At 27.2% G+C, this 22,360-nt stretch overlaps 1 protein-coding gene across 1 annotated transcript in view; it reads left to right on the top strand.

Annotated features, from left to right (window-relative positions):
* LOC142328757 (uncharacterized) overlaps positions 1–21,670 on the top strand; it is a 41,891-nt gene extending 20,221 nt beyond the window's left edge. The window contains exons 4-12 of the mRNA XM_075372777.1: positions 1,319–1,533; positions 2,499–2,720; positions 4,579–4,718; positions 10,153–10,311; positions 11,433–11,610; positions 14,817–15,065; positions 16,670–16,793; positions 18,748–18,843; positions 21,532–21,670. Of these exons, the coding sequence (XP_075228892.1) occupies positions 1,319–1,533; positions 2,499–2,720; positions 4,579–4,718; positions 10,153–10,311; positions 11,433–11,610; positions 14,817–15,065; positions 16,670–16,793; positions 18,748–18,843; positions 21,532–21,563 (1,415 nt within the window). The 3' untranslated portion in view covers positions 21,564–21,670. The remainder of the gene's footprint in view (positions 1–1,318; positions 1,534–2,498; positions 2,721–4,578; positions 4,719–10,152; positions 10,312–11,432; positions 11,611–14,816; positions 15,066–16,669; positions 16,794–18,747; positions 18,844–21,531) is intronic.
* The last annotated feature ends 690 nt before the right edge of the window (positions 21,671–22,360 follow it).

Below are 22,360 nucleotides of genomic sequence, written 5' to 3'. Positions count from 1 at the left end.
TTTTTGTGTGAATGGGATAGTAGGGACAGAAAAAAGACATTTTATTAGAAAAGAATGACCTAAATGTAAATCACTGGTTCCTGAACAGAAAAATGTGAAACATGACCCATTGTATAATCCTAAAAATGTATATCTACCTCTGTTACATGTCAAACTGAAGAATTTTGTCAAGGCCATGGACAATACTCCTGGTTTATGTACTTAAAACAGAAGTTTCCTAAAATTAGTGATGCAAAAATTAAAGGAGAATTTGTGGGTCCAGAAATACAATCACTAATCCATGATGAAAAGTTTGAGGAATTATTGAATCCACTGGAGAAAGCAGCTTGGCAAGCATTCAAAAATGTTACTCAGAGTTTTTTGGAAAATCGAAAGGTGGAAAATTACTGTGATATTATTGTCAACGATCTTATAACATCTTATAAAAATTTGGGTCGTAATATGTCCTTAATAGTACACTTCCTGCACTTGCACCTAGATTTATTCCTGGAAAATTTTGGTGCAGTAAGCGATGAGCACGAAGAACACTTTCATCAGGAGATTTCAGCTATAGAAAAGAGGTATCAAGACAAATTGAATCCTAATATGCTGGCTGATTATTGTTGGACCATCAAGAGGGATGCTCCGCAGGCAAAATATAGCAGGAAATCATAATTTCTTACTTTCTTGGTTAGTCAGATGTTTGAATATCGTGAAGTTAAGAATGCAGAAAATACTAAAGTGTTTGAAGTTACAAATCTCTGTCTCTTGGAAACCTTGCGTTATGGTGAAAACTCAATATCATATTTGAATTCAGGAGAAAGAATACTATCAGAATCACTTTTTTCCTGAGACAAAAAAAATTCTTTTTTGTTCCCCGGTGTTATTTAAAATATAAGTACATGAAATAATTTTAAGGTAAACATATGATGATAATAAATATAAAAATAACTACAAAATAATTAGAAATTTAGGAAGTATTAATGAAGATTACTTGAGCATATTTGTGCATGTTGAATGGAATACAGAAAATTCATTCATTTTAAAATTGATTTTATTAATATTATTTAAAAATTCATTGATAGAATAATAATATATCTGTAAAAGAAAATCTTTTAATTATATTTTAAATAGACTGGTGGACAGATTTTTTTAGTATTCATCATAGATACATGTGGTTTGTGGTTTTGTATATCATTAATTTTTATCACTCTTATTTATTGTACTACATTGTTTTTATATGTTTATTTTGTTTTTTTTTTGTGTAAAGTTTACCATGTCTAAATTTTTTATATTAAAATATACTTTAGTATTATAATTTATATTTCTTTTATTTCAGTAATGTCTATGAAAAATTCAAAAGATCGTGAACAGATAACTGCAGAACGTAAAGGTTATGTTCGTCGTGTGTCACGACGACTTACTTCAGTGCGATCTCCACATCCAACTCCAGCTCGTTTTAAGCATTTGTTTGAGTGCCTTCTTCTTGTCGGACTTGACCTGAACTCAGCACGCTGTAAAGTGCCTTATATAAAGAATAAGTTTCCTGAAAATGTAATTACTTTTTTTTTAGAATATGGCTTTTGTTAATGTAGATATCAAAAGGTTGTTTTTATACTATCTTCCTCTGAAAATTTTGACCCTTGCTGGGAATTGAACCCAAGACTGCAGTTTAGTAGTCATTGATGTTACTGTCTGGACCACAGAAGAGAATCTTTGAACAGATTAAATAATCAAAATTATACATTTAATTCATTGAATTGCTTATTAACTGTTAGTCTTCAAGATCTCTTTAATTCATCAAGAGAAAAATAATATGAAACTTAAGCCATACTTGAAGTACATGTGGTCATTCAATAAATTGAAACATTTCTAGGTGTTCATTTTTGGAAATACATCGTGACTATTATCCTCATCAAATAATTCTTTGATCAGTTAGCCAATAAGGTGAGAAGTCAATCCAGTTATTGTTATAAGTATAACAGTAAAAATAAAGAATATATATATTTACATATTAATTCTAATCATCTAATAGATTAATTGTATAAAACTACAACACATTAAATTATAACTTCACGTAGCATTAGACAGTGTTATATTTTGTCCTGTACTTTGCTTGTGACATAATGATGAATTGTTTGTATTATATTTATATTATCATTAAATTGCTATTTTTCATCTGCATTCATTGAACATATCGGCACATTCTACATTTAAAAATAGCTACATATTTTCTTATAAACTAGAGTACCAATAAATCAGCACCGTGTAAAATTCAATAAAAGTATAGGATAATGATGCATCATTATTTTAAGACAAAAAAGGTTAAGAAAAAAATATGTATAATATATGTTTTGTTTTGCTGGATTACATATTTTTGAGCGTTTAATGGGTGGATGGTGACTGATAAAAATGCCAATCCAGAAATTGAATCAGTTGTATTAAGTATTCCCTCAATAAATGCGCTACTACAATAATTTGTTACTATTCTCTTAAAATTTAAATCCTTTTTATTTCAGGTTTCTTCACCAGCTGGTATAGAAAGCCTTTGTTTTCCTGATGCTGACGATTGGCCACCTAGTCCAGACAGTGGACAGAGTTATATCCAAATATTAACAGATAGCAATGGTATCAGGAAGTACAGCTACTGTAGACGAGTGCAACCTGAAGATGCTGTTATATGTCTTCCACTAGCTTATTGTATCATAACTCCATTCAAATCAAATACATTTTATAATAAGGTTTGTTTTTATTTATTTTTTTTTTTATACTTTAAAATTAAAGAAAACAAGCAGGTATCTTAATTTTAACTTGTGGAGTTTCTTCTTTATTATGTTGTTTATACATTTTCTTAATTATTACTTTATTCTGGTTGTGCTATTAGGTATTGAACTGTGTTCAGGAACTTTTTTTATTTATCACTTAACTTATTTTCATATTTCTTTGCTACAAATTTTTTTTACTCTGTTTTTTTTTTTTAAAGATTACTGTTATATGTACAAACTTATTTTACCTGGTTTAATAAGATGGGTGTGTGTGGGAAATAAATGATTTTGAATTGTTCATTGCTAAGCCACAGTTTGATGACAGGTACCAAGATTGTAACAATGTTATTTTCTGACCCATTCAATCCTTTATAGTTATATCGAGACATCAGCTAAGAGTGCATTGTATGTTGCTTTGAAAGCTGTTTATAAAATTGAGATTTATTATGAAGCTGTACGGTCAGAATTTTGTCATTACTTTCAACTTTTGCGACATGATCCAGTTTCACTGATTCACACCGTAAAAACAGTTAAAAATGTTCAAACTGTGGTCTTAGTTGTTGAGTAAAAAGTATCCTGACTTAATAAAAAAAAACGTAACTTTCAACCTATAAAATTTAAATGCTCCAGAACTGAAAACACTTAATATTAATAGGAAATATATTTTAACTCAACAGTTTTTAATAAAATGTGATAAAAAGTTTCCTGAAGAATGTTTCTTTAATTTAGCTAATTTTCACCTGAATATATTTAATTTTGTATTAAACAACTATTTGTGGAGAATTTTAGCTCTTAAATAGTGAAAATTTTCACCATTAAATAGTGAAATAGCTGCTGTATGGTGTAGTGTCATCAAAAGGAATTAAAAAGCTGTTTTTTTTTGACAATGGCCATGCAACTTTTGTAACTTAAGAATGAACATTTCTCATAACATTAAATGACACCATATGATTTTAGTAGAATGGAGACTCAGCTCTTTGTGTAAAAATATTGATATCATTATGAATTGAATGGACAATTTAATGCATATGAACGTAAAAGGGACATTAGTTTCGACAAAGTTGATTGTGTTTATAATTTTTAAATTAATTCATTACATGAGGCTGAAATTGAAAACAGTCAATTTTGACCTTTGAACACGAGATATTTTTGCAATTGAGAGAATGAAGTGCTATTGATTGCTGGGGGCAGTGTAACTGAAGTAATAGTTAAAAGTCTTATATTAACATTTGTTAAGTTAACTTTTAAAAACATAAATACTATTATTCTATAGAATTTTATTTTTTTTTTATTTTTAAAAAAACTGTGTTTGTCATTAAAATGATTGTGAGATGAAATAGTTTTTTCATCTAGTTGTGACTATGAATTTGAGTTGAATTAATACTCTTACCTCAAGGTTGATATTAGGAAAAAAACATCTGTCTGTAAAGTCAGGCAAACCTCTCCTACAAGCTTAGGAACTTGAAAGAAAGCAATGGAACTGTTATTTATAAATTAGGTTTTTTTAGGTTTTTTTTTTAGTTTTAATTGCATCAAATAACTGTAATTATTAAAACAAGCAGTATTAAAATTAGTTTTTTTAAGTATGTAAAATTTCTTGCCCCTTTGCCCTTGTTATTATCTTTTTATTGAATAAAAAAATATATCCTTAAAATTTTGTATCTTACTGGTGCTTGTGTATGCGCGCATATGTGTGTAATGATCAAGTGTAACTTATTACTTTCTATTCTGGATGTATTACTTTCTTGTTTTATTTGTATAAAAAAAATTATTGTTGCTGCACGTTGGATCTTAAATGCTTTTGTTTATAATTTAATTTTTATTTTTCATTTAGATATTGATTGATTTGGAATCAATGCATGGCCACTTGTCTGATACTGAGTTATTAAAATTTGTTCAGCAGTTATATGATTGCCCATTTCCTGCACCTGGCCAAAATCTGTCAGTGCAACAGCAAATGACACTCAATGAATGGTAAAGCATTTTATTTGTTTTTGTAATGTATTTTTATCAGATGATATTCTTATTTCAGGGATTTTTTATTATGCAATATATATATATATTTTTTAATTTGTTTTAACCTCTTTTCAACTTGATTTTTTTTAATGTAAATATCAAATGAGTGCTTGATAAAATGTGTATGCTAATAAAATTTTTGATGTGATTTATTTAAATACAATGCATTAATAGTTTCCATTTACATGATTAGCATATATTATTGTAAAGGATCTCTACTGTTAATGTAGTATTTTGTGAATTTAATACTTTGTAATGACTTGAACATTTTTAAATGAAGAGAATGTTGTTGCTTGTATATTTAACTTGAGACCCTCTGTGGAATGCGACTATTGCAGGGAGCAGGGTATCACAGTTCACATAATGTTCATGTACAATCAATTCGTACAGGATAGGGAAACATGCTTGAGAGAATTTGGCACACTTAACCCAGATAATATCTTGGGGACTATGCTGCAGACCAAACAGGCATGGTACACGTGTCCACAAGTTGATCAAGATCATCTTCCGTATGAAAATGGCAGAGGAAGACCAGTGGGGTGACTAATTCCCTCTGATTCTCTCTTGGTCTGACAGGTCTGACCCCAAGGTGGAATAAAAAAAGTATTGACAGAATAGTTTATTCTGTTCTCCTATACGGCATCATTGTCTGGGAAAGTGCAAAGAATAACTTCTTTCATCTCTAAATGTGATTCACAAGCGAATCAAGAAATGCTTAAACAAAAAAGACTGCATTTTCCTGACAAGGCACTTATATAACATGAGTGGGCTGATGGGCATAAGAATTCTATATTGTCCAGCGACAGTAATGAATATTGTTTGCAATAATATGTATGGGAAAATTTGTGTACTCACAACCATTACCTTATAATTGCAAAGGATGAGTACAGGTACAGTAAGGAAATTTTCAGAACAATTTTTTTTATACTGCTGCACTGAGTTTTTTATGCTGCCGGTGCCAGAAAAGTCTAATCAAGCCTATACTTGTCCACACACAAGTACTATGATGGACGAAGAAGAAGGTTTTTTTTACCAGACCAAAATTTTGAACTCTAGAATGAGATAAGATCTAAGTAAATTTAGTCAAACATATTAAAGAAGACGAAAGAACTTCTAACCAAACACTTGCAAAAACAGAGCTGCTTTTGAACAATGTCATGAACAGTGGAACAAGAAATTTTTAGTTCATAAATAGCCCACCTAATTGATTTCCTGGACTGGTAGTCATTGCATCATGTACACGAGCCACAGTCTTGTCTCTAACAAAAACTTTTAGATGATTTCCAGTTCGTGAAACCAAGCTTGCAGTCTCTCTTAAAGTCGTATTCCACTGATGAATAGACCTGGATGTAGGAGGATTGATATTCCATTCATTTTGTGCACACCATTGAATATGTGTAACTGATTGAAATTCCGCTAACCAAAGCAAGCATTGAATCTTCTGTTGTGGGTGCCACATCTCAACTGACTACAATTAATTGTGTTGTAAGTCAGCTTGCCTGTGCATGCGTATTCTGCTGACCTTAAGAGTATACAGACCAAATCTTAGAGATGCTTCATGTCAATGGAGACTACGTTAAGAGATTACAACAACTGGTTTTCTAAATATAGGCCATTACTTTTGGATACCTTTAGCCCGGACACTTTGTATAACAATCAATAAATAGGTAGTCTAATCTTAAAGCTAGAGAAATGAATATGATGTATACCATCATATTGTGAATCTTATTTATTGTATTATAAAAATATTATAATTTTAGTCAATAGTTCTGCAAACAAGTGCTAATAGTACTTTTGCAGAACTTATGTAATGTGTATTATGTAATCATCATAGTATGTAAGTTTTATAACAATATAAAAACAAAAAATACAGTTGATCAACTATTGAAATTCTGTATTGCATTTTAATAGTTTTGTATGCTTTCAAAATCAAAAAGAAAAAAGAAATAGTGCTTGAATATCACTTCTAAAAATGTCTTTTCAGTTTTCAAATAAATAATATCCAGAAATTATTTACAGCTATTGTAATGGAAATACATAGCTGCAGTTCATGAATATCAAGAAAGATTCATTGATGAGATTCCAAGTCCAAAAAACAACTTTCGCTTCAATATTTCAGAGTTTCTGGACAGTCATTTCTTATCCATCACATTTTTATCATATTTTTTAAATCCCAAGAACAACATTGTGTCAGTGATGAGCTCAACATAATTCAGCAAATTGAATGTAGGCCGGGGTTTAATACTTGATGAATATCAGATCACATTGGTTTGTCATACAGTAACAGTGTGGTAAATATCTCATAAATAAAATCTTTACCTGTACTTGTTGCAGGAGGTTAAAAATTTATTACCTTAGATTTTCCGCTGTATCTAAATTTCTATTATTGGTTTCAAGAATGTAAGTACTATTTTATTCACTGAAGAGATAATTTTCAAAGATAGAATTAATTATTCCAGAAACTCATTGGAGTTTCAAAATTTTATGAAAGTAGAAAGCAGCTTCCAACATAAGATTTATGTTAACGTTTGGTATGGTATTATAGAGAAGTGTATTACTGGATTATTTAATTTTGAAGATTGCCTTACCGGAAATGTGTACTTAAATATGAGAGGTTTTAGAAGATGTTTTGCTACTAATGAGACAAAAAATTATTTTCATCATGATGAAAATAATTTTGTCTAGAAATTTAACAATTAAACTTTTGAACTATTTCGAAGGTGATAGAGACCATATATAATTAGACTATAAATAAAATTTTTTTTCTGAACCAGTCTCATTATTTTAGTTTGTAGCTTCTGGTCTAGCATCGGACACCATTTTGTAAGCTTCTTATAAAACATCAAATTTAAATAAAACACAAAAACAAAATTTTATAGTTTTTAAAGAATAAATTTTTAATAAACAATAAATGAACTTTGTATTGTTGGAATTTGCGAAACAGTGTACTAGGACTATGTTGCTTATGCCTCTCTCGAGTTTAAAAAAAAAAAATTACAATAGCTCAACAAATCAAAATATATTACTAACAGCAATGAATAATACACATTATTAATAAAAATAAAGAAAAATGACAATAAACACATTTGACAGTACTCCCATTTACTAGTCTACTTGAGTTTGTAGAACCACTATTATGTAACTACTTATAGACATTTAACAAAATATCTTATCAATACATATAATACTAAGGAATTGGCCATTCCAAAATTAACTTTAATTATAATTTTAAACATAATTTGTCATTATAACATATTACATCTTCAGTAATAATATTTTTTAATGTTATTTTAAAAAAGTCGACGGATAAGTAATCTTCTGATAGATCCATGAAATGTTTTTATGGAGAGGTTTTTAACATTAAATTCTCATATCTGTATTCCATACAAATCATAGTTTGTGAATTTCCTGATCAGTTTTTTTAACATACTCTCAGCACTAAACTAACCACGTTGAAATCTAACACATAAGTGACGCTTTCCGATTGTGTCACCGGTCTAACCCCACCACTATTTCTCTGAATTATCAAGTCTGTGTGAGTATGTGTACTCACACAAACGTAACGCTCTTTGTGTAGAAAACATTTGTTCATTTTTCAAGCATGATATATTTCTTAAAATTCTATTTTAAGAAGGAAGTTTTGATAACTAATGAATCGTGTTGCTATTAATTTAACTTTCATGTTTTAAAAAAATATTGTCCATCGACATATTAAGAAATCCATATAACAAAATAATTTATAATAAAATAAAATACAAATAAATTCACCAATTTAAATAAGCTAATTCAATTTAATTTAAATTTAGGTCAGAATTTATTTACAATGGTTACCATTTGTAGACCTCGTATATATAATTTTACTAAAATTAATCTTTTTAAGATTCATATTATTCCTCTGTACTGTTAAATTATATTTAAATAGAAGATCCAAAATCTATTAATGTATCATCACTATTGTAAGAAATATATGTCAACAAAACTATTTTGAATTTTATAAAAATATTATACACAAAAATACCTTTCTTTGGAATTTCCGCTATCAGTAATTATGTCAGAAATATATTTACAGAATTTTGAGAGTAAATTAATACACATTTAATTTTAGTACGGACATGATATGTTAATGATATTCTCATTCATCAACATTATCAGTTTATAATGTTCATAACCCGGTAATGAACAATGAACATCTGATAATATTAAACAAATTAAATTCTTATAATGAAAATTTTAAATTTACATTTGTAATAGGTAATAAAAGAATGTTAGATTTTTTAGGTATTAATATCAAAATAAACATGGACAACCAAATTGAAATATCATTTTTTAGAAAACCTTCATCGAATAATATAACAGTTTGTAAAAAAATCTTCCCCCTTGGTCTCATAAAATTAACACTTATACAAGTATGATTAATAGAGCAATCAGATACACACATAATAACAAAGAAGAGTTAAGTAATTAAATAAACATCATAAAACATACAGCATTTGAAAATTGATGTGATACTACTTTAATTAATAATATTTATAAAAATCAATGGACAAAACACAATAACAAAATACCTGACAACCAATACATAATAAGACACAAAAGAGTGAAAAAATGTACATAATGTATCTATACACTAATATCACTGAAAACATTATTAAAACTTCTTGTAAAGAAATATTTAAACCAACATACAAATCTAATCACCACATAATAGAAAAAAAAAAAAAAAATTAACAGTCTGTGTGGAATTTATAAAATTAAATATAATGATTGTGATTGTATTTATATAGGAAAAACATATAGATCTGAAAAAAATGAAACGAGATTTCTTATGTTCCGAAAACGAGATTTCTTGAAAATTATAGAAATTACAAAAATGATAAATCAGGTTTATCTAATATGGCAGCCCATCTAATAAATAATAAACATTTATTTCTGATATTACACAAATTTAGAAATATTGGAAATTAATAAGCAGCACTCATATAAATTAATACACAATTTTCATTATTTTAATATTTTTATTTTGCAATAATGGAATTATTTTAATCATGGTTGAGAATGTGGAATCCCATGAATGTACTTGCATGAAAACTTAAGTCATATCTTAACTCAATATTTTGTACTTGGTGGTTTATCTAGTAGAATTTAAGAATGATTTAACAGTACAGAGGAATAATATGAAATCTTATAAAGATTAATTTCAGTAAAATAACTATATATATTGTTTGGATAGAATTTTATTAATAAATTTGTATTGTTTAAGACAAAACGAATGAGGTGGAAGATAATTGACAGAAGAAGCATCTTTATATTTTTACCCAATTGTAAACATTATAAATATTCATCTTGTATGTAGTAAAATATATTTTTATATTGTTTTTTTCTTTTTTTTCAGTAATTTTATGTTAGATGTGTATAAGAGACCACTGGAGTTGAGGGAAGAAGATACTGAGTTAGTACAATTGTTAAATACTATTAAATTATCTATATTTCTACAAATGTTTGCTACACTGTTACATGAGAGGAAACTGATTCTTGTCAGTGATTCAATAAGGTGGGTTATTATTTTAATTATTTATTATTTTTTTATTGCTGAATAGATCACAAAATCTGTTACATTCATAAAATTTATCATACATCAATATAGTCATATTAGAAGAATTTTACTAGCATTAGATATATATATATATAAGAAATCACATACCTCATTATGCTGTTTGTACGTTATTAAAAGTATTGTGCTGCGTACAACTTGCATTATTCATTATTAATGTATTCATCTATCTGAAATTGTTCATTGAAAGCCTGGCTTATAATTTTGTTAAAATGTGTTGGTACACGTAACACGTTTTGCTAGAAATAAATACTTTTGAATTTTTAAGTTCATCCAGTTGAAGAAAACAGTAGTTATCTAAACCAAGGTAAACATTTTTTTTTGGTACAGAAGAAAGATCCAATTTTAAGATTTATTATTATCAACCAGAAATAAATCAGATGTATTTCTTGTTTCCTCAAAATGTTAATGTAGACTTTCAATTCCCAGATTGGTGAATTGTGCCTATTAGTCCAACTATGTAATTGAAAAGGTAAATTTAATCTATTAAAAAATCACACAATTTAGATATAATTCTTATTTCTGTATTTTTTTTAAACTAAAATTACAGTTGTAAACTAAAATGGTTTTCCCTTTCAGTTGGTTTATTTTCGGTGCAGTTAAATTTTATGTGGTTGCATACAAAACTTTTTCTTATAAGGAACATCATGAATCTTTTTTTGAAAACTTTTTAACTGGACTTTGTTAAGGATGAGTATATTACAACTTCTTATTCAAAACTATCTAATTTGTTCAAAAATTTCTTCAAGTTCTGTTGGTTTTCCGAATAACACATTGTCTGTAAGCGGTGGGTGTTTTATCATATTTACACCAAAATTTGTATTGAAATTGAAATTATGTACTTAAATTTACCAAAACACAGAGCCACATTGAAATTTGTCTTTGATAGAAAACATGAAAATAGAGCTCCATCAAAAAAGCTTCTGTCCTTAAATGAGATAAATAATAATAATTACTTCATGATTCTGTTTTGGTGTTTTAAAATTAGCAATATAATTATTTAATCAATCATGTATATATTTTTTTAAAAGAGTGATGTATTTTTTATATTCTTTTTTTAGTAAACTATCAGTATGCATAGAAGGTTTACAATTTGCATTGTATCCATTCCACTGGCAACATACAGTTGTCCCTGTTCTACCTTCAGTTTTAATGGATATTTGTGAGGCGCCTACTCCGTACCTGATTGGTATTATAAAACCAAAGTTATCAGACATTCCTTTTAACAATCTTGATTTGGTGAGTCCTTTTTTTTACTAGATGTATTTTTAAAAACCTTATTTATGCTATAGCTATATCTTTCAAATTTATTTTGAAATTATAATATCTCAAATCAGATTGAAAACTTAATTATATTTGAACAGTTGTAATTTTTCAGTTTTCTATTATTTTAATTTCCAGTAGCTAAAATGCAGTGCTCTTTAATATGAAATTTGTATATTTCTAAAAAGTAATTAGAAAATGTAATAATGTAGATTAATACTTGTAATAGAGTGTGTAAATAACTCTTTTCAGCTGATAAAGTGATGCTAATGTTGTATGAGCCTATACATGCCCAATTTATTGCGATTATTTGGAAGAAGAATACATTGGTGAGTACTATGGTGACACACTAGAAAATAAAGTGAAATCGGCAATAAGGAGGAAACATCCTGGCTCACTTTCAAAAGGTATAATTCTTCTTCATGATAACACCCACACTCATACTGCTCAACAGACACAGAAACCTGTTTAAAATGACTTTTGGGATCTGCTACATCCACCAAACTATGTGATCTTGGAGTCATCAGATTTGTTTTTATTTGTTAAAAACTCAAAGAGCTTTTACATGGCACAGAGTTCAGCAACAATCATGAATATGGTACAAGAATGACTTAGACACCAAGTTTTACAATTCTTTACTTTTGGAATGAGAAAGTTTATAGAAAGATAGGTCAGATGCCTAGATATAGCCAGGGATTTTGTTGAAAAGTAATGTTAGTTTCATTCTTTAAATAAATAATAATTTTTTTTGTCATTTGTCTCTTTAATTATTGAAAAACACTCTTAACAGTTGGCAATAGCATTTTTGAGTCTCAAATCGTATGAACTGATAATTTATTTGTACATTGCTAAACAATGATATTACTTACAACCAAATGTTTTTTTTGTTTTTTTAAATACTTTTATTCTGATAAGAGGGCTGAAATTTTAATTTTACATTAATTAAATATTTATAAAAATAAATATTACAATTTGTTAAAGATACATCTGCTGTTTTTTTTCTGTTGCTTTCTATTAGATTTTTTTTCAGGACAAACAAGTTTTTACATTGTACAAACAATAAAGAAAAATGTGTCAGCCACATAGCCACATCAGTTGATTTGTTTAATTGTTATAAAACAGAATTATATCATACAGCTGGAAATCCCTGTAATTAACAGTGATATTTTATACGTGTGCCTACCTAATTTTCATTTGAAAAATTTAGAGAAAAAAAACATTTATTAAGGAGTGACAGCAGGGTATAAATAAATTAAAAAAATTGAATAATTTTTAATATTTTTTTGCTGAAAACAAAAATCAGTTTTAACATTTTAATTTTTATCGCAGAAAATTTTATAGTAGAAATAATTTAGGTTTGTTAATGGATGATGTTAACATGGACATTTAACTCTGTAGGTTCAAAAGATTTTTGCATAGCAGTGTAAATTTCATATTGAGAACATTGGTTATTGATGTGCTTTTTACTGAATAAAGTAGTTAGATATGACTTATGTCATTACACTTGGTTTGATGTTTCATTTTGTTTTATATATAGCATTAGAATTCTGATAGAGGTTAAACTTAAAAAATCTCTACAAGAAGAAATTTTGTTCTAGAGTTTGATATGTTTTAGATACTGTTTTAATCTCTAACCAAATTATTGATAGTCAGTGTCTTTGTGTTATCAATGTTAAATATTCCTGTGTGTTGCTCTCAAAGGATTCAACCTAGAGCACTATGTTCAAAATTATATATTTTTGTAAAATAAAAAGTAAAAAAATCCATAAATTATAAAAATGTAACGCATAGAAAAAAGCTTATAATTGTAATGGTTTTGAGCAGTGATCCGATTAAAAAAAAATATTTTCAAAATAGTCATAAATAAATAAATTTGTCTAGAAAATATTTTCTATTGCCATTCTGAACTTTTACTGAATGATAAAATATAATGTCAGTTATACATAACTGTAGATAAACTGTGTGTTAATTACACTAATGCACATAGAATTTAATTAGCTTATTTGATGTTGACAACTGATTAAAAACAAAGATTTTAGTGGAAAATATTTTTAAAAATTTATATATAAGATAATCTTAATAAAAACTTTAAATATTATAACCAGATTATTTTTTAAATAATACACGATTCAAGAAGAAAAACAAAATATGAACTGTCGATTCAGTTAGTTAGTCTCTACACATCCACATTGTCAATACCTACAGTGATCTCCATATAGTCTTTTTAGTTAGGTAAATATTTTCAAGGAGTTTATAAGAAAAGCATTAGATAATAGGACATGATAGAGTGATTAAAGGTATGACAATGTAACTTGCATTTAGTTTACCCTGTCAAGCAAACTCAGGTCAGAATTCTTCTAATATACTGTTGTAACAATTAAAACATTGTACCTCTCAATAGTCAAACCCGGTAGGTTTAAGATTTAATTAAAATGAAAATTTTTCAAGTTTTTTTAACAAATGTTACTGAATAAGGATAATGTTGTAATTAAAATAAGTTAAAATAACTTCCAGAATTTGAGTCTGCCTCAATCAAACTAATATATATTGCTTCTAAATGACAATAACCGATGAAGAAACTACATATTTGTAGCCCATCATAATGTTTTAACAGAAAAAATAAAATTAGCCTAATCTCAAGAACATATTACATGAAGGGGGCTTTTTGACAATATTTGCGTGAAAGCATTACTACATCACTGACCAGAAAAAGGTATATTTAACAATATTATTTATGTCATCCCAGCTATTGAAATAGCTTTGGTTAAGGTATTATATACCATGTGACTCATAGATTCTATTAACAACCCTACATTTGTTTTCCTTCTACAGTACACAATAATATTTTTATTGATAGAGTAAATTTTACTATCTTGCTGAATTTTTAAATCACTGTCAACTCATTTTATTGCCTTTATATGTTGGAGTTAAATGTATATGTTAAATGTTAATGTTAGAGTTTAATGAATTTTATATCTTAAAGTACCCTTATTAATCACACTTTTTTTTTTTGTAAACAGGATTTTTTTTATAAACAGGAATTATTTATTCACTACTAAGTTAAGATTAAAGAGTTTTCACATTTTTATAGTAAAAGACTGTGCAGCTTATTAAATTGTTAATTTTATTTATAGTTTATAATATTTAAATTAATTATATTTGTGTTTTTATTTTGTTACCAGGATCTTGTGGTAGATATTGATGATGGTATTATACTAAATAGTAAAGGTGATGAAGGCTGGATATTACCATCTAGACTTTCTCGTGGACTTCGCTCAGCTTTACAATTATCTATTCAAGCATCGCAATCAAGTCTTAATACAGCAAATTTATTAGCTAGCGAAGCCATAATTAGATTGTTCATTGAACTGGTTGGTCATTACAGAGATCATATCAGTATATCAAGTGACACAAGAAAGAGAGAATTTCAGGTTAATTTTTTTAAATAATTTATTTATAACTATTTTTGGATAAAATAAGTATGACTGTTTCTTATTACATACAAGTGATATGCTACATATACCCACTTACACACACACACACACACATATATATATATATATATATATCATCACTGGTGATATATATATATATCATCACTGGTGATGAAACATGGGTCCATCACTTGGAGCCAAGAATATGAAATGAAAATACCTATGATTACCAACCGGGAAACTGCAAGAAACTTGATTTAACAATTTTTTAGGGCTAAGAAGGTCCAATATCAGAATGTTATCAGCAAAGGAGCTTAACAATAAACAGTGCTCATTATAGTGGACAGGTTAAGTTGTAACTGCAGTTTGAACCAATTGCCAAGAGAAACTGTTGAAAAGGCATTGCTTTGTAGCATTTCAATGTCTGCCTGCATACTAGTACCCACTCAGTTAAAACTGTTCGAAAAATTAAAATTTGACTTATTAGTTTATCCTCTTATCTAGTCTTGATTATACCCTTTTGACTATTACCTGTTTGTTCACTCAAAGAGACATTAAGAAAAGACAAGAACTGAAGGAAGTGGTGTGTACGTGGCTTGTTGCATAGCCAAAAACTTTTTTTTTCTGAAGGTATAAAGAAGCTTGTCAGTGATGAAAGAATTACATTATAAAGCAAGAGGACTGTGTTGAAAATTATATCATAATAAGCTTTTTATTTATTTTTATTGAAATAATCTTATTACTATGCTCGTATATACATACTCAAAGAATAAAAAGTCTATTTTGTTCATCAAAACTGAATGTAATTCTAGTTATAGTGGGTTTGAACATCCTACTGATGTTCAATAGTATAGATTCAGTTTCCAGCTTAGTCTTAGTATTTTTTGTAATTCACAGTTTTATATCATTGCATAGGAAATGCAAAATTAAAAGCTTATTTGAGTGTTGCCAATTAAAGTAAATAATAGAGTTGATTATCTAAATATTTGTTAGAGTGTATATTTACATTTTAGGGTAATTTTATCAATGTTATCAAGACAACTCAATTCAAATTTTATTTTGATTCTTTAGTTTCCTAAAACTTTAGATCTTAATATGAAGAAATTGTAATATTCAGTTTAAACAGAAAAGTTTCAAGCCAAAAAAAGAGTTTTTTCCAAAATGTTTTTTTTTTTTCAAAATGAAAATTTTTTATTGATAATTTTTCATTCATGTTTATTTTATTTAATAGCATGTGATGAAATGAAAGTAAAATATATGTAAATTGTTAACTTTTTTTGAGTTATGTCTGAGCCAAGATTTTTGATTACAAAAATACTTTTTAATTCATTAAAAAATATTGTGGACTGTATTAAAAATAAGTTTATAGATTTTAAATGAAACTAAATTTGTGCTAAATTTTATATATGAGTTGGCGGTAATGTAGTCTTAATATTAAAAGGATAAAAAGTAATGTTTTTCCAAGAAAATTAATGACTATAGTTTCTTGAAAATAGAGTTAATATTAAAAATTGTTTAGCAATGATGCTATTGATAATGATTTCAGCTATAGTAAAAAAATTATGGAAAAACAGTAAACCAATTTTTTTTTACTTTTGCAGCGTGAAACATTTGTTCGTAATGGATCATCACGTAGCATACAGCTGTTTTTAGAATGGTTTACTGAAACTGCCATGTTTAACGCATTCATTGAGTCACGAGTGGAACGTAAATCGGAGTCAAGAGGTATTTGTTGTAGTCTGTATATTATATATTTTCCTTGTTAATTTGTCTCTAACTTTTTTAATCTATATTTGAATTAAAGTAAAGTTTAACTACGAGTTTAATTAAATATGGATAAATAATTTTTTTTTTTTATTCATATTATGACTCTCAATTGGAATTTGGATATTTCAGATTGTTTTTAGTTGCCTTAAATTCTGTCCTCCTCATCTATTTAATATTAAATGAAATATAGACCATCAAAACACAGTAATTAGATAAGTTAAACTTACCTTATTACTTTCCAATAACTAGTTTTCATGGTATCCCACATCTTCAGTTGATATTAAATTAAAACATATTGTTTTAATTCTTTGTAATTTTATTTGAAATGGCCTCTCAAGACCCAATATCAGAAAGTTATCAGCAAAGGAGCTTAACAATAAACAGTGTTCATTACAGTGAAAGGGTTTATTAAAAAGCTGTAACTACAGTTTGAACCAAATGCCAAGGGAAACTGAATTAATATTTAACTGAATATAACTGAACTATATTTATTTTAAATTATGTAGTTAAGCCCTGGTACATATTTATGTTAAAGTTCCTCCTTTAATTCCTTATTACATTAATAAAATAACATAGTAAAAGAAGTCTTATGATGTATATATATTAAATATTTTAAATTTTGAATAATAAAATGAGCGTATATGTAAATTTTGCTGTTCAGTACTGGAATGATGTAATGTTTAAAATGTATATTTTCCTTTGTTCTAATTTATTGCCAATTGTTAGATTGTATTTTTATTATATTTTTAATTAAACCATCATCCTTGAATGTGATCTGAGGGTTCATCATTTTATACTTTTATTTATATGTAATATTTCTAAATTATTTTTGTAATCTGTAATATTATGTTTTCATTTTAATAGATGGTAAGCTACATCAAATATACATCTTTTTTTTATTTTTGTATGCTGTTTAATATTCTGTAAATCGTTTTTTAAATGATCCATTCATTTTACTAATATAAATACTACTTCATTCATTACATTTAATTCTGTATATTTCTCTTAATTCCTCTACTATTTTTATTACTGTTATTTTTTAAATATTTTATAATGTTATTATTTGGTTTATATACTTTTTTAATATTTATATTTATTTCTTGTTAATAATTTTTTCTATTATTTTATTTGTGTAATTGTATTTTAGGTATAAACTATTATTAATCTTTGTGTTATTTTTTTTTAATTGTATATTATTATTATTGTAAAAGGTTTAATATCTAAATATAACTGATATGTAATTAGTATAAAAAATTAAATTACTGTTCAAGATTATATCCCTTTATACCATCACCTCCAAAACTCACTGGACTACCAAAATTACATAAAATAAATAATCCTACAAGACCTTTAATAAATTTTAGAACAGCACCTGCTTATTTCATAGCTAAAATAATAGATAATATGCATAGAATAAAAATGAATTTAACCATAAACATAATGTAAAAAATGGTTACAAAGTAATAAATAAATTAAATTCTATTAAAGTTAATTATAACATAAAAAGTTATGATATCACTAATGAATGTTACATTAGGGTTGCACATTAATAATATTAACGTGTAACCCTAATATTAGCAGTAGAAAAATAAATTTTTCTAGCTGAACTAGAAAAATTTCCATCAGCACTAAATGTGCTGATGGATTTAAAAAAAAAGAAAGAGATGCCACGCGAGATGCCATCTCTTCAGAGATGACTGCTAGGTCTTGTTGTATACATAGAAAAATTACAACTGTTTAGAATATGAGTGAACTTCTTTCAGCTATTTCATAAATTCATGAATAATTTCTATTTACTGGTTTTTGTGTTTATAGATATTTATTTAATTTTAATTGTGTAAAAAAGAGAAGTATGCTTAAAGCAATTATTAAGTTGTGTCTGTAATTTATATTTTGCTGGGTTTTCGTTTAGGTTTGTTTGAACAAAGATGTTCAGAATACATTGAAGAAAATGGTCACCCGATTATAAAAAATTATAAAGCAATTAATAAGACTGTTAAAACATTAGGTAAATATATTTTTTTACTTTATTACTATTAATATTTAATACATATCATATGTAACATCAGTCCATTTTATTCTTAATTTTTGAAAATATTTAAACATTTTGATTCAAATAATTAGATTAGAAATAAAATAAATTATATAATTAAGTCCTGGTACATATTTATGTTAATGTTCCCCTTTTATTTGTTATTACATTAATAAAATAACATAATAAAAGAAATCTTATTTCAAATAGTGATAAGTTTGAAATAAAGCATGACTGTTTGACATGAACTCTACTCCAAAATGTAGAAAATCTCCAAGAATCTTACATGGCAGTAGAATTTGATGTGAGCTTCTTTTTCTTTGGTTGCCCTACAGACTCAACACATAATATTCAGCTTCTTGCCATGCATGACTGAGAATATCTGATGTGAGAACAGCTTCAGTGATTTGTTCTTTTGAATAGTCCAAATTTCTAATTTAAACAAAAATCAATCGTAAACAAAAATTAATGAGGGTTAGATCCAGAGACTGGAGGTCATCCTCCCTTCCGTTCTGTCCTACCCTTATCCTCCTATCTTACCCAACCCATTGCTGAGAAAACTTTTAGGTATTTCCAAAGAAATGTGGACAAGCACCATTTAACAGGAGAATGGAATTATCTGTTTTTTGAGGAACTGCATACTCTTCTTGCATATCATGAAGTTGTTTCACCTGTAATTTGTTCAGCTCTGTCTTGTCTGATTGTGAACTTCACATTTTCTGGACTCTTTTTTTGATGTTTTATAATGACAACTGGAGGTTCAGTATCTTGTATTTGAACATTATGCCGATGCATTCATCCCAAAATATGAAATGTAATTTCATCATTGAAAATAAACTTGCTTAAAAACTTTTCATCATGTTCTAACCTATCCAGAATATCTATAACAAAATTCAAATCATTTAATTTTGTCCTGCAGATTAGTTTCATGTAACATTTGAATAACAGGTATAGCGGTTTTTTTAAATCATTATTTTAGAATGCCTAACCTTTCCGCACTGATTTTTTTCAGTTTACGCAAATAACATAATCACTCAGCTTCAATAGTCTTATCGGACATTGATAATTATCCTGAACATGACTGCTTTAGTAGGTTGTCTGTTTCATCATTGGTTATGCAACGTACCAAGAAGATTCTCATGAATGAGGGCAAACTCTCAGAAATTTTGATAAGATTGCATGCTTTCAGAATATGAGGTTGTGACGTACACTAGTCTAAGATTGGGCCAGTAAATTTAAAGGAAACTGTAGAAAATGAGTCGCAATAGGCATTCAAACCCAGTTATTATGGAATGATAACATTCAATGTATCTATGACCTCATTGAAGGTGATCAGTTGTTGAAATTGTTTCAGAAGTTACTATCAGTCGTAAAAGTGCCCATTTCTTTATCACAAAGCACTTTGAGATCTGCTAAAGTCTGTATGAGGTGGGTTCCAAGATTTCTGACTCAAAATCAGAAACAGGTCTGACAGGAAATTTGAAACTTGAATGGATTTCAAGGAGAGGAAAATAATTTTTTGCATCTAATAGTTACATGTGATGAGACACTAATCCATCACTACATTCTAAGTTGAAATCTGGGAGTATGGAGTGGAGAGATAAAACTTTTCCATCAGTTGGAAAGGTCGTTAGAACCACCCTTTGTAACCAGAAAGGCTTGATTGATTTTTTCTACAAATATTGTACTGTGATTATTATACTGCCAGCTCTTAGACAAAGTGAAAGCTGCCTGTTAGAACAAAAGATACCATCAGCCAATCAGAGGTAGGTGATTCTCCTTCATGACAATGCCAGGCCTCACACAGCCCTAAGCTCTCGAGATAAACTGGGTGAAATTTACTAGGTAACTTTACATCATCACCCATGTAGTCCAGATTTATCCTTCTACAGTTTCTTTTTGTTTGGTTCATTGAAGGAGAACTTCAATTCTGGAGCAACAACGAAGTAGAGGAGTGAAGTTTGCAACTGGTTCATGACATATATCCTCAAATCTTTTATGAAGAAGGAAATCCATGAGCTCCCCACACGTTGGGAAAAATGTGTCAAACTTCAAGGAGACTATATAGAAAAGCAATACATAAGTTTTGTATTTTTATTCTGTTATAATAAATAAATGTTAAAAACAAATTGACTGATCATATTACACATGTTATGTGATATTCATGTAGTGCCACTTTTTGCACATTATCAATAAATTTTGAATATATTGTTACTATTATATTGTGTTATTTTTTTTTTTTTTTTTTACATTACATTAATTATATATTTTTGTGTAATATAATTACCTAAACTAAACTAGTCTTTTCTAATTAATCTGAAATTTAATAACTTGCTTTATAAGAAAAGTAGAACAATCTTTAAGAAAATTAGAGAGATCTTATTTTATTTCCAATTACTTTTCTACTAATCTGTGAAATTTCATTCCATTTCTAAAATTCTCCATTAAAAGGACATCAAAAACATCCATTTTTTAACTAATTTTTACCTAATTTGACTTTAGTTACAAAAAATGTTTTATGTTTGTAATAAAAATGACAATTTAAAATAAAAATTTTATTAAAATAATTACATAATTATTTGACCCAAAGTGTTATTATTCACTTAGTTAAATGGATTTTTATTGTTTTAATATTTTAAATATTTATTGTATTTTCTTTTGCAGGTGATCGTTTTAAAGATTGGGCAGCTCTTTAAAAAATGCTATTTAGTTACATATTGAATAGATTGTATGCTGCATATATAATGACTAGTTATTATACAGATTTATTTTTTTTAAAAGTAGATGTAAGAAAGCCAAAGAATTTTATAGGAGATACTTAGATAATATTCTATAATGCTTCTTAAAAATAATTATTATAGATATAAATAATTTACTACACTGCTTTTTGGATTCCAAAAAGTAGTGTAGTACATAATATTTATGTACATTTTATATACATACATAATATATATATATTATATCTAGTCATGTAACAAAAATATATTATTTTTATTAATCTTCATAATAAATATAAAATAAATATTCATATTAATTAGCAATAATAAGTTGTAGATGAAGTGCACTTAATTGTATCTAGTTGTTAAATATGTATCTGTCCATTGTTAATATTGATTTTATTTATAAGATGAGCTTATTAGTTTTAATTAGTTGTTAATTATTTTTTATATTATTGAATCCTTTTTTTATAGATTATCTAATAATTATTATTTGGTGTTGACATTATAATAAACTTCGTTTTATTGGTTTGTATTCTGATAAGTAATTTATTGTTCTAATTATATAATTTCATGTTTTGTAATTATTTTTAGAAACTTATGTTGATGTACATACTGTATTATCCATAGAAATGTTAAATTAAATGCATTTAAAATAAGTACAAGTTGTGTTAAAACAACAATTCAAACTTATATGGTATTTGTCAGTAAAATAATAATGTACTTACTGGCAAGTGGGTTAGCTTAGCGATGAGTTTTTGAAATCAATCTGGCAT

Source organism: Lycorma delicatula, chromosome 8 (genome assembly GCF_047948215.1).
Source record: "Lycorma delicatula isolate Av1 chromosome 8, ASM4794821v1, whole genome shotgun sequence".
Lineage (NCBI taxonomy): Eukaryota > Metazoa > Arthropoda > Insecta > Hemiptera > Fulgoridae > Lycorma > Lycorma delicatula.
This window is presented reverse-complemented; position numbering and strand designations above follow the sequence as displayed.